At 43.1% G+C, this 17183-nt stretch overlaps 1 protein-coding gene and 2 pseudogenes across 1 annotated transcript; all 3 read right to left on the reverse strand.

Moving 5' to 3' along the window:
* Positions 1 to 6074: 6074 nt before the first annotated feature.
* Positions 6075 to 7013, reverse strand: LOC102477061 (olfactory receptor 7G1). Its single transcript, XM_006156166.2, has one exon. The coding sequence runs from the start codon at positions 7008 to 7010 to the stop codon at positions 6075 to 6077; it is 936 nt and encodes a 311-aa protein (XP_006156228.1). The 5' UTR covers positions 7011 to 7013.
* Positions 7014 to 9415: 2402 nt separating this feature from the next.
* LOC106735679 (60S ribosomal protein L24 pseudogene) lies at positions 9416 to 9906 on the reverse strand (annotated as a pseudogene).
* Positions 9907 to 10967: 1061 nt separating this feature from the next.
* On the reverse strand, positions 10968 to 11817 carry LOC102477482 (olfactory receptor 7G2-like; annotated as a pseudogene).
* Between the last annotated feature and the right edge of the window lie 5366 nt (positions 11818 to 17183).

Below are 17183 nucleotides of genomic sequence, written 5' to 3' on the forward strand. Positions count from 1 at the left end.
AAATAATATTTGAAGTCACCATGTCACCTTTTTGAAAATTTATTTAATCAGCACATAATCGTACACATTTTTGTGTGATTTTTCAGTCCATGAATACAATGCGTGTTGATCAGACGAAGGTGGTTAGGATCCCCATCATCTCACATACATGTCTCCGTGTTGGGAACATTCAGAAATCTCTCGTTAGTTATTGTGGAGTACAGAATAAATTATCCTGCACTATAGCTTCCATACAGTGCTATGGACTACTAGAATTTATTCCTCTTAATAAAGTCTTCCTTCCTTCCTTCCTTCCTTCCTTCCTTCCTTCCTTCCTTCCTTCCTTCCTTCCTTCCTTCCTTCCTTCCTTCCTTCCTTCCTTCCTTTCTTTCTTTCTTTCTTTCTTTCTTTCTTTCTTTCTTTCTTCTCTCTCTCTTTCTTTCTCTCTTTCTCTTTCTTCTTCTTTCTCTTTCTTTCTTTATGTTTCTTCCTTTTTTCTCTTTCTTCTTTTTTCATTTATTTCTTCTTCCATTTTTTTTTCTTTTTCTTTTTCCCGTAGAACGCATGTGCTCACCAGAGAGAGACAGACACAGGTAAAGTGAGAAGTAACCTCCCAGGGGGAATGGCCATATTGCATTTCTTTGTCTTGTATTCTCCTTCAGGATCTTGGGCATGCACACACACCTGCTCTGGCATGATTTTCAAGCCACCAGGTCCAGGACTCAAACCACAGTTGACCATATGGGAGTCCAACACCTTAACCACCACACCACTTACTGGTCCCCACAGTGTACCTTCTTATTAATTATTTAATGTCTCTCTGTCTTCCTCCCTCCTTCCCTTTCCAGCCTCTAGTGATAATAGTCTACTGTATAATTCTTTGAGTATATTTAAAACACAAACGACAGCAAAACTGAAAACAAAAGGGAACTTTTCAAATGCATATTATTTTGATATTTGATTTAAAATAGCCAAAGCTGGAAGCCAGCAAGTGCCTTCGTGGTTAAGGTGCTGGACTGCCACATGGCCGACTGTGGTTCGAGTCCCAGATATAGATGTGTATATCCAAAAATCCTAGGAGGAGAAGGGATGACAGTGTGGCCATTCCATAGGGGGTGATTTCTCACATTCTCTCTCTCTTTCTCTCTGGCGTGTGCATGCATCCTATGGCAAAAACCTAAAAAATAATATATATATATATAGCAAATCTGATGTAATAAACTGTCAACATTTGCTACATTTGGAATAAGATGTAGATGGTAATATTTTTAAATTTTATTACACAGTACCTTTCATTTCTATATACAAATATAGTACTTTAATAAAGATAAATAGGTGGTCTAAAAGGCAACGGGAATCTCTCTGGAGTCTCCGCTTTCTCCTCCAGTGGCCACACACCCAGCCTTAGGAATAATCCCCATGTTCTGTATAATGGTGTATCAGACAGTAGGAGGTGAAACTAACCAAGTCCCTTCCCTTCTCCCCTACAAGAATTCAATACCTGGCAGAATATTTGATAAAAGTTATCACGTTTGAGAAAAGAAACATTTCTGCTCCAGGGGAAAATGGGTTCTGTATTGCAGAGAGAGAGTGGGGTCCTGCAGAATGGGAGCTGGCGAGTGTTGGTGCAGCATGTATGGGGATGTTAAGATGAGGACAGGGGTTCACGGGGGATTTGTTTCTGATCATCTCATTCATGCACTTTCTTCACTGCTTTCACAGAATGTGAACTTATTCATGGTAAGCCATCCAAGGGCCGGCCCACATGGCTGACCATGGTTCAAGTCCTAGACCTGGTGGTTTGCTTTCTCACTTTTCCTTTCTCTCCTTTCTATCTCTTTCTGATCAAATTTTAAAAAAATAACAAAAATTAAATAAATCTTAAAAGTAATAAAAGTAATAACAACTCATCTGCCTTAGTTTCCAAGCCACCAACTAGAGTACTTAGAGTTACCTGTGTGGTTTCACTGATGAGTGATGCTTGAGATCTCCTCTGGAGGAAGATGGGATGTTGACCCTCAGGAAGGGCAGAGCAGGTGTGTCCATGGACTCTTGGTCAAGACACATCATCTCTGGGAGGTGACTCCAGTGATGTAATGCCTACCCAAGGGCTGCTGTGTGAGGTGGTCATAGGCTAACTTTTAGTGTCTCTGTCCCTGGGGCTCAATACCCAGAGCTCCTCATTAGACAAGCAATCTTAGTGTTTGCTAATCCCTGGGCAGTGGGAATCCTCAGAGACCAAGACTACAAAAAAAAAAAAAAAGGATTCAGGGTAACTATTTTTTTTTTTTTTTTTTTTTTTTTCAGTTCAGAAAAAGAACATTTATTCTAACCTGATGATATTTGGTCATTGTAAGTCGTGGTGTATTTTTCAATAGAAAAACATGTCAGGACTATTCTGACAACCTGATAGATAAAGGGAGACCTCTTCTTTGCAGGAGAATGACAGTAAGATAGTACAGAAACAAACATGGAGTTAGAAAATCACAACTTTGCCAACATCCTAGCAAAAATGTATTCCAGTAAGAATCATCGAAGGACACTACTTCTAGGAGGGGTGGGTGTGCTGAGAAACAGAATGGCTTTATCATTTCCTGTCTCTTGATGCATGTTTTCTCTTGACCCCATTTGAGAATATATTGCAGACATCATACCTTTTATCCTTCAAATGTTCCTTTTTTTTTGAGAGAGAGATTTTTTTTTTCTATATGGTATATGTGTTCGCCAGAGAGACAGAGAGAGACAGAAAGCAAGAAATCATCCTCCACGGGGGAATGGTCACATCACAACCCCTCCTCCTCCATTTTCCTCTTGGGATTTTGGTCATGCAAGCACATGTGCCTGGCGTGAGTTTCAAGTCGCCGGATCTGGGACTTGAACTGTGGTCAACCATGTGGGAGTCTAAGCCTTAACCACTATGCCATCTGTTGGCCCCAATGCTTTAATTTTTTTAAAAATTGATTTCTTTCTTCTCTGAGAGACACAGAGATAGAGCTACAAGAAATCCCCACAAGGTCTCCATACCATAGTCCACCGTATTGTCGAGCAACCCAGAGCACCGGGCACACACATGTACCTAGTGTGCTCAGGGCGGTCCCAGGTCACCCCCTCAAGAACTTTCCCATAGGAGTCCAGTTGTATGAACTCAGCCACCGCCTTCTCCCAGGGTGGCTGATTTCTTGACCTTGAGGCCAAGTGTGCACCATCACATTCCCTGCACCTGTTTCTGCTCACCTTCATTGCATGAACCTTGCACTCCTCTGCACACACACTCCTTCTCTAATGAATTTCAGTCGTCTTCTTTTTCTAAAAACATTCACTTATTTGTGTATTTATTTCTTTGTTGTGATTTTCAGTTCATCAGGTACAGAACTCAAATCGTGGATGGCCATGTGGGTATCCAGTGCCACCAACCCAATTTCGGAATCTGTCCTTTTTTTTGAGACTTTGCTATAGGGCACATGCACTCGCTGGGGGGACAGAGAGAGATGAAGAGAAAGAAAGTGAGAAATCATCCCCCCTCAAGGGGATGGCCATACCCCATCCCTTCTCCTCCATTTACCTGTCAAGATTTTGGGCACATATACACACATGCCTGGCATGAGCTTCAAACTGTCAGGTCCAGGACTCGAACCAAAGTAGGCCTTGTGGGAGTCCAGTGCCTTAACCACTATGCCACCTGCTGCCTCACCCCCATATTCTTATTTTGTTGTTGTTATAAAGGCATCTCTAATTAAAGATAGCAGGAAGACATTCCAAATGTATAGTTTAAAAACATAACTATAAATAAAGCAAACGGTTTATATTAATAAAATGTGAGCATCAGGGAGGGTTTATCTTTAGACTCATTCAATGTTTCCTACACCTGAACTTCTACTCTTTGTGTTTTAAATCTCTTCCCTGTGATCATCCTGACTGTGACCCCTAGACATTACATACATGATTAGACTTTCCTAATCATCTTTTCCAATTTCTTCACAATACATTTAGAGTAGGTTTTTCTTCCCATTGGGAACTTTAATTTTTTTTCTTCATATTCCATTGAATGGTTAAAATACGATGTCACCGGAAGGCCGTGGTGTGGTTTGTCCATGCTTAGAGCAGATTTTGTTAAATTTCTTTCACAGATGAATAGGTGGAGAGGGTGTTCATGCCGATATTCACTTACGTGCCATTTATCTTTTCACGTGTTTTTTATTTCGTTCTAATTAAAAGTGGACAGACCATGAAACTGTTTCATATGAACATCAGCAAGGCAACCCGTTTGTTATTGTCACTGTACATAATATAAAAGGAGCATGGAGAATTAATGAATCAACTGCTAAACCAACATGACTGAGTCTCAGAAGTGCAGTGCTGAAAATACCAACCCAGGGGCCAGCAGATGGCTTAGTGGTTACATCACTGGACTCCCACATGGCTGGCTATGTTTGAGTCCCACTTTTGCTATTGTTCGGAATCCAGGGGAGTGCAAATCCAGAGGGCACTGACCCGCACAGATCCATTTCATCAGGGACTGGGCTCTGAAATCACTGACCCGTGCAAATCTGGAGGACACTGACCCGCACAGATCCAGTTCATCAGGGACTGGGCTCTGAAATCACTGACTACATGCAAATAACCAGCTCTCATGATGGCAGGCCCTACTCTGGGAGTAGTTCTCGAGGCTCTAAATATTGGAGAAGGCAATTTTTCCAGGTGGTGTGGAATGAAGTAGCCAATGGCCTGCAGGGCAACATGCCAAGGTTTTATCGTGACTCCTGGGATCCATACCTGCTCCGTGACTCTCCATCCATGAGGAAAACACACGGCAGTGGTAGGAAACTCAAAGAGGATGAGGGAGACTATCAGAAATGGAGGGAAGAGCAGGCCCAGCCTGACTGATAAAGCAATGGCTGCATTTCCACAGGGGAAGAGACCTCCTACTCCATTCTCTGCTCCTTCTGTAGGGGCCATGATGTCACCTCCACCCAGTCTCCTGGGTCCTCCTCACCCTCCGATGCCAGCTCCACCCAGTCTCCTGGGTCCTCCTCACCCTGGCATGATGCCATCACCCCAGATGGGGGCCCTCCTGGATGTCAGTGATGGGCCCTCCTCTCCTGGGATGATGGCAGTAGGACCTGCTCCTGGAGTGAAGCCACCATGGCAGGCCACATGCCCATGATGTCTGTACCCCCATGATGAGACCTCCCGCCCGGACCAGGATGGTGTCCACGCGTGCAGGAATGACTTGGACAGACAGTTAAGGATGGAGGGAGGGCTCCTTATGTCAGTTTTATATTAACTTGTTCTACTTCACCAGGAGATCATGGTACGTGACTCTCTGTACTTTCCAACAGCATGTCAGGAAAGACTTTCTCCCCCTTCCTATTAAAAAACGTAACTAAAGAAGAGACAGCAGGTGGCATGATTACATCCCTGGACTGCCACAGAGTTGAGTGTGGTTTGAGTCTCAGACTTGGCCAATTAAAACTCATACCAGGTGCATGTGCGTGCGTGCCCAAAATCCCAAAAGTAGAGTAGAGGAGAAGGGATTGTGGCGTGGCCATTCTCCCTGGGCGTGTTTTCTCACTTTCTTTCTCTCTGTCTCTCTCTGGCAAGTGTACATCCCTTACAGCAAAAATCTGTCATATAAATTAAAAAATAAGAGTAGTTTTGGAGGACTGAAATGGGACAAAAAAGTACAGTTTTTATTTGCATTATGAAATGTGAACATAAAACCGTGAACACTTTTAGTTAAAAAAAAATATTGGATAAGGCAAAATCAGTTCTCTGCTATGAACAACTTCCTTGTTTGCTTTCTCATACTGACCTTTAAAAATCTTTCATTTCTCTTCTGAGAACATTTCAAGCAGGTTACTATAACCCATGTCTTAGCTTAACTGTCTAAATACCCCCAACTGAAGAAACAAAGCTTAGAGGATTAAATTCATTTTTCGAACACAGAGCCATTTAAAAATCAGGTCAGATTTCAACTGCAATAAAAATACACTCATCCAACACATTAACTAGTGATCTGACAACAATCTGATGTGAGTCAGATTCCTGTTACGTTGACTCCTTCTAGACACCCCAGTCCAAGTCAGATGACACGATCACAGAAGAGGCGTCCTACTGACCAGTTTCCTCAAGGCTGCCTTCATGTCCCTGTTCCTCAGGCTATAAATAAAGGGGTTCATCATCTGGGGGATCACGGTGTACATCAGTGAGGCCACGGCAGTGATTCTGGAAGATTCAGTCACGGCTGAACTAATGTACACCCCAAAAGCTGCCCCATAGAACAAGGCAACCACTGAGAGGTGGGACCCACAGGTGGAAAAGGCTTTATATTTCCCTCCTGCTGATGGCACTTTCAAAACAGAGGAGACTATCTTAGTATAAGAGAAAATGATTCCAGTCAGTGGAAGAGCACCAAATATGCCAGTTGCAGAATATATCATGATGGTGTTGATGAGGCTATCAGAACAGGCGAGCTGGATGACCTGAACCACTTCACAGAAAAACAGGGGGATCTCTGGGTTGCTACAGAAGGACAGCCGTAGCACCATCAGGCTCTGCACCAGGGCGTCTCCAATCACTAGGAACAGGGAGAATAAACTCAACACGCCACAGAGACGGATGTTCAGCATGGCAGTGTACCTCAAGGGGTGACAGATGGCCACATAGCGGTCATAGGCCATTATCGCAAGAAGGAAACTCTCAAAAGTAACAAAAAGCAGGACGAGGCAGATCTGGGAGAGGCAGCCCGTGTAGGTGATGCTCTGACTCTGGGTCTGGATGTTGGCCAGCATCTTTGGGATCGTGGTGGTGCTTAAGCAGATGTCAGTAAAGGACAGGTTGGAGAGGAGGAAGTACATGGGGCTGTGCAGGTGAGAGTCCGAGATGACGGCCAGGAGGATGAGCAGGTTGCCCAGGATGGTGACCAGGTACATGGACAGGAACAGCCCAAAGAAAATGAGCTTCAGTTCGGGATCTTTTGTCACCTCCAGGAGAAAGAATTCAGAAATTCCTGTTTGGTTTCTGTGTTCCATGGTGCAGATACATCTGGTGGATGAGATGGGGTGGGGGGACAACAATCAGATGAGCATTTTCTCCACCAGTAGGAGAATCACCACTGGGGGCAAAACGCATCTTGGGCTGAGGGAGACTCCAATGAAGAAGAAGGAAAATGTCTTCTCCTGGGCATATTATTGTGTACTCAATAAAAATGCCAGAGGGTGTGTGCACTCATCGGAGAGAGACAGAGAGATGGAGAGAGAAAGGGAGAAAGCACCTCCATGGTGAACGGTCATACTTAATCCTTTCTCCTCCTTCTCTCCCTCCTTTCAGGATTTTGGGTGTGTGCACACATGTACCCAGTATGTTTCTCAAGCCGTTGGGTGTGGACTCGAACTGTGCAATGGGATCCAGCTGTCTTAACTGCTACCAGCTGGATCTATGTTGTTACTTTTTAAAACCTGAAGCTGGGGACCTGCAGGTAGCATGGTCATAAGATTCTGGATCCCACACAGCTGATGCTGCAGTTCAAGCTGACGCCGGACCTGGCAGCTTGAAAAATATATGAGATGGCATGTGCGTGCATGCCCAAAATCCAAGATGGAAGTGAAGGAGACAGGATTGTTGTGTGGCTATGCCCACCTTCACTTTCTTTCTCTTTTTCTCTTTCTCTCCAGGAAATACACACACTGTGATAAAAAAATCTAAAAAAGAAACTACCTTCTTTTTTTTTTTTTCTTTTAGATTTGACCACAGGGTGCATGCATCCAGTGGAAAGAAAGAGAGAGAGAGAGGAGAAAGAGAAAGAGAAAGAGAAAGAGAAAGAGAAAAAGAGAAAGAAAGTGCGGGTGGGAGGTGGCCACACCATGTTTCTTCTGCTCAAGAAGAAAAAAAAATGATTGTAAAATGGTGGAGACTGAGTATAAGATTAACAGATGATAGGTACCTGAATATTGGTACCAAAAAAATGGAAAGAGATTACAGGCAGACAGGAGACCCTTGCTCATTTGGGCCTGATAATGATTCCACTGTATGAAATTGTAGTGAAGTCCTTATGCATTTCCAGCTATTCACTAAGGGGTTTTAGAGTACCTGGTTGGCATCAGAGTGGAGTGATTCCTGACATCTTTGAACGTATCCTACAGAAGTTCTCTCCTCAGGAAGGGAAGAAGGACTGAGGGAGGAATCCAGGCTCCTGAGCAAGAAAGGTCGTCCGCAGGAGGAGGGTCGGATGCTCCTTATCACTAGGGAAGACTTGTTGAGTGAGACGGTCACAAGCACATTGCGAGCTCTGTCCCCCAGAGATTCAATATCCAGAGCTCCTCATTAGCCAAGGAACTTCATTTCCACCATGATCCCAGAGGACTGAAAATCCTCAAAGACCAATCTTGGAAGGAAGAATTTAAAATGACAGTGTCTATGCCCTCAGGTGGCCAGTGTATATCTTCCACTTTTCCCCACCTCTGTCTGCTCATGTCCGTCACATTCCTTGAACTGGTGAACACACCTCCCTTCACTAGTTACATTCCAGCCTTCTTTACATGGGTGTGACCCGAACCATCACTATCTAATCAGGGATATCAGGACTCTAATATCAATCTTAAGTGTCAAAATACAGAGTATAAATATAGGAATAAAGATTTAAAACATACCTAAGTACAATAAGTATACAAATGCAGTTAGGTATAAACATAAGAGTTTCTAATGACTAAGTCTAGGACCAAAACCATGTATTGACCATGTAGAGTGAAACCATCTCTACTACCATGCCATCACTTGTCCGATGCTTCTACTGTTTTTTCTTCTTTTAATTTTTGCCAGAGAGCCCATGAGCTCACCAGAGGGAAACAGAGATAGAGAGAAAGACAGAGACAGTGGGAAACATGAGAAAGCATCCCCTGAGGAATGATCACAATCACTTCTCCTCCATGTCTCCCTCCTTTCAGGATTTTGACTATGCATGCACACGTGCCCAGCATGTTTTTCAGGCAGGTGGATCCAGGACTCAAACGGGGAAATTGACCATGTGGTATCCAGCTCCCTTAACCCCCACGCCAGTGGCTGACCTGAGACCTCTGTTGTTTTAATCTCTTACCCTCAAAATCTCTGATAGCCCTACTTTTTTGAGCTTCTATGGAGAACATTATCTTTAATCTTGCCAATCTTCCTTCTACCTGTCCTGTCTTACACCCAACATCTTCTCATAGTCAAGTAGTTCTCCATAGGATGAATTTCCCATAAGATATATTAAAATATTTTTCAGAGTCCAACACTGAAGACAACCTTCTAAGACATCAATGATACAATTAATTTTATCCAATTGTAATTCCCTATTTGGGCTCCACTAGAGATAATAAGACACACAGCAGGATAAACTGACTGAAAAACATGAATGCACAGACACATTCTTTTTTTTTTAAAGGTATAGTTGGATTATTATTTAAACATCTGTTTGTGCTAAATTAGCATTTCCACCAACTGTGGGAGCAGAAACCTTCACAAGTTGTATTGTCTTTTGTTTAGGTGCCACCTTTGGGGGAGCCTTAGCAGCAGCCATTGCTGTCTCTTGAGGTGCTTGCTTAGCCCTTTTTGCTTTCTTGGCAGCCCTGATTGTTGTCCCTGAGCCTTTCTAACTTCAGGTTTTGGGTTCCTCTTGGCCTTAATATCAGCAAGAGACACACCAGTGATTACTCTCTGGAATTTGACTGCACCGTGAGTCCTTTTCCTTTGAATTTCTTTTGACTGCTCCTACTTGTGCTTTCTTCTATAGAAATCAGTCCAGTTTATCTGGCAAGGATTCCTCTTGGAAAGTAACACTGACTCACATTTTGCGTTAAGAAGTTTGAAAACCTTCCCAACAGTGTGGGCATAGTGCCTCCCTTGTGCAGGATAGATCTTGTACACACTAAAACTGCACAGCTCGACTTTCATGGCAGCGGCTCCCAGGGAAGAAGAAATTTTTTTTTTCCTGAGCTCTTTCCTCCCACCCCGTACTGTCCACCCCTTTTTATCTACACTTGCTCTCTCTGCTCTTATATCTTCCAATCTTTCCATTTCTGCCATGAAGCGCAGACATTTAGTAGCTATTGAGTGGAGACATTAAAAAGACAAGCATTTAACAGACACAGAATGGAAAGTCCTTTTTTGAGGATGATGCGTACAATAATATCTTTGACTTGATTGACATGCAATGCATGTATGCTTTAAAAACTATATTATATGTTGGAAAGATGTACGATAATTAAATATAGTTAAAAAAAGACAAAAAAGATAAAAATGTAGTTTCAACCTCAAGTTAAGTTAAACTTACCCATTTTGCTTTTCGTCACATTGGAAGAACTTGGTTTTGGAAGAATCAGGCATAGTGTTTTTTTCCTTACTACTGGGTTATTAGAAGGGTCATGAGGCATTTTTGCATAGAAAAAAAAGTCATGATTTTTCTGACAACCCAATAGAGAAAATACTTTTGCAAAAATCAATATAAAATATTTCATAATCATCTCAAACCACTGAGATGATATAATTATAGATTTTTTTTTAGAGATTTTTGCTATAGAGCATGTGTACTTCTCAGAGAGTCAGAGAGAGATACAGAGAAAGAAAGTGAGAAATCACTCTCCCTCCCCACCCCTGGGAGGACAGACATGCTGCAATTCCTTCTCCTCCATTCTCCTGTTGGAATTTTGGGCACTCACATGCACGTGCCCCATGTGTTTCAAGCCACCAGGTCTGGGACTTGAACCATGGTTTGACATGTGAGAGTCCAGCCACCTTACTCAACATGTTACCCATTGGTCCTTAGAAATTTTTTAAAAATCTTTTTGCCATAGGGTGTATGCATTTGGCAAACAGAGGCAGAGACAATGAGAGGGAAAGTGAGAAATCGTCCTCTGAGGAGATGGTCATGCTACAATCCCTTCTCCTCATTCTTCTCTCAGGATTTTGGCCGTTTTGACTCATTCTGAAACTCCAATGCAAAGTAGACAACACATTCATAGAAGAGAAGTTATCCTACCAGTAAGTTTCCTCAAGGCCCCCTTCATGTCCCTGTTCCTCAGGCTGTAAATGAAGGGGTTCATTATGGGGGTGACCACCGTGTACATCATTGAGGCCACGGCAGTCATCCTGGAAGAGTCAGTAACAGCAGAACTGATGTACACCCCCAACCCTGTCCCGTAGAACAAGGAAACCACTGAGAGGTGAGACCCACAGGTGGAAAAGGCTTTATACTTTCCACCAGATGATGGCATTTTTAAGACAGAGGAGGCTATTTGACTATACGAGAAAATTACTCCCGACAGTGGGATCCCACCAAATATGCTAGTTGCAGAATATATGAGGATGTTATTGATGAGGGTATCAGAGCAGGCGAGCTGGATGACCTGAACGACTTCACAGAAGAACAGGGGGATTTGCAGGTCTGTGCAGAAGGACAGTCTCAACACCATCAGGCTGTGGACCAGGGCATCCAGCAGGCAAACGAGCAGGGACAGGAAAGTCACCAGGACACAGACACGGGGGCTCATCAGGACCGCATACCTCAGTGGGTGACAGATGGCCACGTAGCGGTCGTAGGCCATGACTGCCAGGAGGAAACTTTCCAAACTAGCAAACACCATGACAAAGCCTGGAGAGGAGGAAGTACATGGGGGTGTGCAGGTGGGAGTCTGAGCCGACGGCCAGGATGATGAGCAGGTTGCCCAAGACAGTGACCAAGTAGATAGTCAGAAAAACACCAAAGAGAAGGGGCTGCGATTTCAGATCCTCTGAGAGACCAAGGAGGAGGAATCCGGAGACTCCTGTTTGATTTTCTGATTTCATATTGTTGATGAGTCTGTTGGAAAATAGAGGCATGAATTGTAATAAAACACACACAAACACACACAAACGCGTGCACACACACACACACACACTACTCATTTGAGAGATGCCTTTTGTCTTTGCCTCAAATCCTTTCAATATTTAAACAGTTCTTCCCTTCAGATTCTCCTGCTTATTCCTTTCATCTCCAACTAATTAAAACTTTTTTTTTTTTTAGTTTGCTATAGGGTTTGTGTGCTGATTGGGGAGAGACAGAGAGATAGAGAGAGACAGAGAGACAGAGAGGGAAAGTGAGAAATCGTCCCCGAGCACTGATGGCGATGCCACAATCCCTCCTCCATTCTCCTGTCAGGATTTTAAGCATGTACACACATGTGTCTGGCATGTTTTCTAAACCACTGGGTCCAGGATTCCAGGATTCACACTGTGCAGTCATCCACATGGGATCCAGTCACCTTAACTACCATGCCACTGGTTGGCCCAAAGAGAATCTTTACAAAAATTTTTCTGTGTTAAAATGTTGAAGGGCTCTTTTTTCTTTTTTTCTCTTCCTTCCCTCCTTCCTTCCCTCCTTCCTTCCTTCCTGCCTTCCTTCCTTCCTGCCTTCCTTCCTTCCTGCCTTCCTTCCTTCCTGCCTTCCTTCCTTCCTGCCTTCCTTCCTTCCTGCCTTCCTTCCTTCCTGCCTTCCTTCCTTCCTGCCTTCCTTCCTTCCTGCCTTCCTTCCTTCCTTCCTTCCTTCCCTCCTTCCTTCCTCTCTCTCTCTCTTTTTTTTCTTTTGCCACAGGGTGTGTGTACTTGCCAGAAAGAGACAGAGAGAAAAAAAGAGAAGGAAAGTTAGAAAGAACACCCGCCCCCACAATGGGGATGGCCATGTCACAATTCCTTCTCTTCCATTCTCCTCTTAGGATTTTTGGCACACATGCACACATGCCTGGTGTGATTTTTCAAGCCACCAGGTCCAGGACTCGAACCACCATCAACCATGTGGGACGCCAACACCTTAACCACCATGCATCTGCTGGTCCCTGAAGGGTTCTTTAAAAAAAAAATTAAAAATAGAGTTATCAGATGATCCATCAGTTCCATTTCTGGATCTGGGTATCCACCCCAAAGAACTGAAAGCAGGATCTTTTTAAATTTTTTTTTTTGGAGAGGTTTTTGCTATAGGGCACGTGTGCTCACCAGACAGACAGACAGAGAGACAGAGAGACAAAAATAATTCATGCCCAGCATGAATTTCAAGCCACCAGGTCTGAGACTCAAACTGCAGTTGGCCATGCGGGAGTCCAGCACCTTAACCACCACACCACCTGCTTGCCCCAGTTAAATTATTTTTAATTGTATCAAGATATACATAAAGTTTACCATTTTAACCATTTTTTAAAAAAGTTTCCTATGGAGTGTGTAAACTTGCCTGGGAGAGAGAGAGTTAAAGATGGAAAGTGGAAATTGAGAAAACACCCCCCAGATGGGAGGTCACACCATAATTCCTTCTCCTCCATTGTCCTTTTGGAATTTTGGACACCCGGCATGTTTTTTCTTTTTCCTTTTTTTTGGGGGGGTGGGGGTGGAGAGGTTTTTGTTATAGGATGTGTGCACATGCCAGAAAGACAGAGAGACAGAGAGACTTTCAGAAAGCGAGAAATCACCCCCTGGGGGGATGGCCACACCACAATCCCTTCTCCTCCATTCTCCTCTCGGGATCTTGGGCACGCACACACATGCGTCCGGTGTCTGTTTAAGCCATCAGGTCTGGGACTTGAACCACAGTCAACTACATGGGAGTCCAGAGACATAGACATTATGTCATCTGCTGGCCCCTGGAATTCATTATTATGTCCGCAAAGTGACAGCTACTGTGAGCCAGAAGAAAATCACTAAGAGGTCAAAGATGAAGTCTTTGGTGAAAGTTTATGACTACAATCACCTCATGCCCACACGGTACTCTGTGGACATTCCCTTGGACAAAACTGTGGCCAACAAAGATATCTTCAGAGACTCTGCTCTTAAACGCAAGGCTTAGTGGGAGGCAAAGGTCGAGTTTAAAGAGAGGTACAAGACAATGAAGAACAAGTGGTTCTCCAAGAGACTGTAATTTTAGATGTTTTATGTTTCAGTCATTAAAAAAAGGAAAAAGGAGCCAGCAGGTAGTGTGGTATTTAAGGTGCTGGACTCCCACATGACCGACTGCAGTTTGAGTCCTGGACCAGGCAACTTGCTTTCTCACTTCCTCTCTCTGATGAGCACACATGCCCTCTAGCAAATTAAAATAAGTAAATAAATAAAAATAAACTAAAAAAAAATGAAAAAAAGCAGAAAAAATTAATAAAAATGTATATTGGCAGTAACACAATTTTAGGAGATTATTTTACATATAAAGTTCATTGTAAATGTGTAATAAAATTTTCATCTTTTTATTAAAGCCATAGGATCACATTAAAAGAAAATAATACAATCCAAACTCTTTAACGGTGGTGTTTTCATTTTTGTACATTTCGCCTAGCATCATTATGCTGTTACCCACATGCATGTATATCTTACTTGTTGAAAGAACTTTCTGATTTGCTTTACTTAGGTGCGTGTCCTTCCTGGTTCTTTGAGAAACCACCCGCCTCTTATTTCTCACATTTCATGGGTGGGGATGCCTTTCTTAGGGAACAGAGCCCCACCCTCATGTCTGTTCCATCCTTTCTCCTTATCCAGAGAATCCTGCAGATCAGGGAATAGCTAACACCCTTCCCAGAGTTTCAGATCCTACCTCCTTTTGTCCTTGGGAAGATTTTATCCAAGTCTAGATTAGGGATGATGGAATGAGTGCGATCTCCTGGAAGAATTCACAGCAAAGCTTAGATCTTGAGGGTGTAGATGTTGATGACAAATTGACCCTTAAGAATTTCAAGGAGACAGTTGCGGTGGAGTTCCTGGGCAAGATGCATTATCTGGGACCCGGCGAGATGTCATTTCTGGTCTGACACAGGTGAGAATTGTGTTGACAGGGGACAGATGGTCTATTTACAGTTATTTCGTTCTGGCCCTAGGGGCCTTATCTCCAAAGCTCCTCATTAACCAAATTATTCTCTCTTCATTCCAGAACTGCAGCTGCTGGTTTGCATGTTACCCAAGGGAAGGCAAGCAGTGCCCTCTGCCCCCACCCTCAGCCTCTGTTCTGTTCCTGAGTTGAAGCTCATAGCCAAGGGCTGATCAAGGACTCAGGGACCAGCAGATGGCATAATGGTTATGTTGCTGGACTCCCATGTAGTTGACCATGATTTGAGTCCTGGACCCAGTGGCTTAAATCTCATGCCAGTGTGTGTGCATGTGTGACCAAAGTCTTGAGAGTAAAATGGAGAAGGGAATGTGGAATGGCCATCCCCCTTGGGGGCGATTTTTCATTTTCTGTCTCTCTTTGGAAAATACACTTGCCCCATGACATTTGACAGAAAGTGGACAAAGTGGCAAAGCAAGTCAGACTACGAAAGAGAGACATTGTATGTCCCCACTCAATATATAGAATGTCTGAACTCTGTGACAGAAATGGAAAGATTGGAATGTATAAAAACATGGAGAACACTTGTGATAGTAGAAACAGCACAGGAAGAGGGTGGGAAACGGGGAAGGTGACAGGGAGGGAACGAAGGGGGAAAAGAAAGAGGCAAAACATTTAAGAAACACAAAAATGGAAAATTATCCATTGATCATGGCTGAACCAATATACAGTATATTCATGACAGGAAAATTCATTTGCTATGCTGTAATGATACACAGTAATTGAATGTAAAAAAAATCAAAATCAAATTTAAAAAAGAAAATTTACTGAGTGCTCTTATCTTTCTGGATATTTGGGAAATACTAAGTGGAGTCAGAGTCAATGGGACATTCTTGGTTTAGTAATAATCCCTTATAAAGTTCACTATGTAAATCTAATCAAGGAGAACAGGGCGGATCTTTTAGTCCTTTCAAGTGCAGGGGATTACTAAATGAAAGTCGGTGACCTTGGGCACTTCTGCTGAAAGAAAGCGGAAGTGTGGAAGTAACTGCCTGGCCTCCCGTCCCAAGCCCTTACCTCCCTGACCTATGGATTTATTTCAACTTGGTGAGTAGTGAATAGAACTTGAGCTGGGGTTTCCCTCTTTTGGGAAGGGAACTTTTAACATGCAGAACATTCGTTCTTAACTGTGGGCTTTGAGATGGGGGTGGGTATCCTATGAAATGAAATTTCTTATTTTACGTTGGGTAAGTTTCACGCACAGAACATCAGATAAGCAATTTATTATCTTTTAATCATGGGTTCTATCAGAGACAACTTCTTTTTTTTTTTTTTTTTTTTTAAATTTTTCCCCAGAGGGTGTGTGTGCTCAATAAAGATAGAGAGGGGGAGGGAGAGAGAAAAAGGACATCCCAATTTCCCAGTCAGTTGTGGTGGTTAAGGTGTTGGGCCTACCATGGCTGGAGTCTTGCTTTCTCACTTGGTCTCTCTCTGGTGAGTACAGGTGCCCTATAGCAAATTAAAAAATGATGATAATAATAAGTATAATAAATATATTTTTTAAAAATTATGCAATCTTCATTAATATACTACGTGAAGTGAGAGCTGAGTTGACTACAGGGAAGGAGTTATGACCTACTGTTGTATTAATGAGATAAATATTCATGACCTCCTCCCCACAGAAAAACAAAAACAATTGGAGAAACGATTGTAGGCATATTAGGTGTAAACTTTTTTTTTCCTTTTAGGGGATTTTGCTTTAGGGCACATGCTCTGCCAAGGGGTGAGACACAAACACAGTGAGAGGGAAGGTGAGAATCACCCTGGGGGGAGAAGGAATGGCCGTGTTGCAATCCTGTCTTCGGTATTTTCTAAGGATTTGGGCATGCACACGTACCCAACATGTTTTGGGCATGTACATGCATGCGCCTGGTGTGATTTTTAAGCTGCTGGGTCAGACACTCAAACCACACTGTCATCTATGTGGGATTCGACCTCCCTCACCTCTACCTACCAGCCCCTTTCCTGTGCTTTTTGATATTACAATGTGCTCAGGAAGGAAGATGATAAGTAAACAAAAAAAAACTGAATTTATAATCATAAATTGGCATGAGGACTACATAGGGAGAATAGAGAGAGATTTTTTTCTCTTTTTTTTTTTTTTTAAGTTTTTTCCTATAAGGCCTGGTAATTGAATAACTGAATTAAAATACTTGCTTGGATTTGGTTTAGTTGGTGAGAGAGACAAGGATGTCTGGTGTCGCAGATTGAATTTCAATGGGTTCCCGCTGTGTGGGTGGAGGGGGCGTGTCCATGAATACTTTCAGGTTTCAATGGACCGGCTGCTGTGTTTGAGGGATGGAGGGAGGTGATGCCACAGTATTCTACAGTATCAATTCCT

This window comes from Tupaia chinensis, unplaced genomic scaffold, assembly GCF_000334495.1.
Source record: "Tupaia chinensis unplaced genomic scaffold, TupChi_1.0 Scaffold000482_1, whole genome shotgun sequence".
NCBI lineage: Eukaryota > Metazoa > Chordata > Mammalia > Scandentia > Tupaiidae > Tupaia > Tupaia belangeri.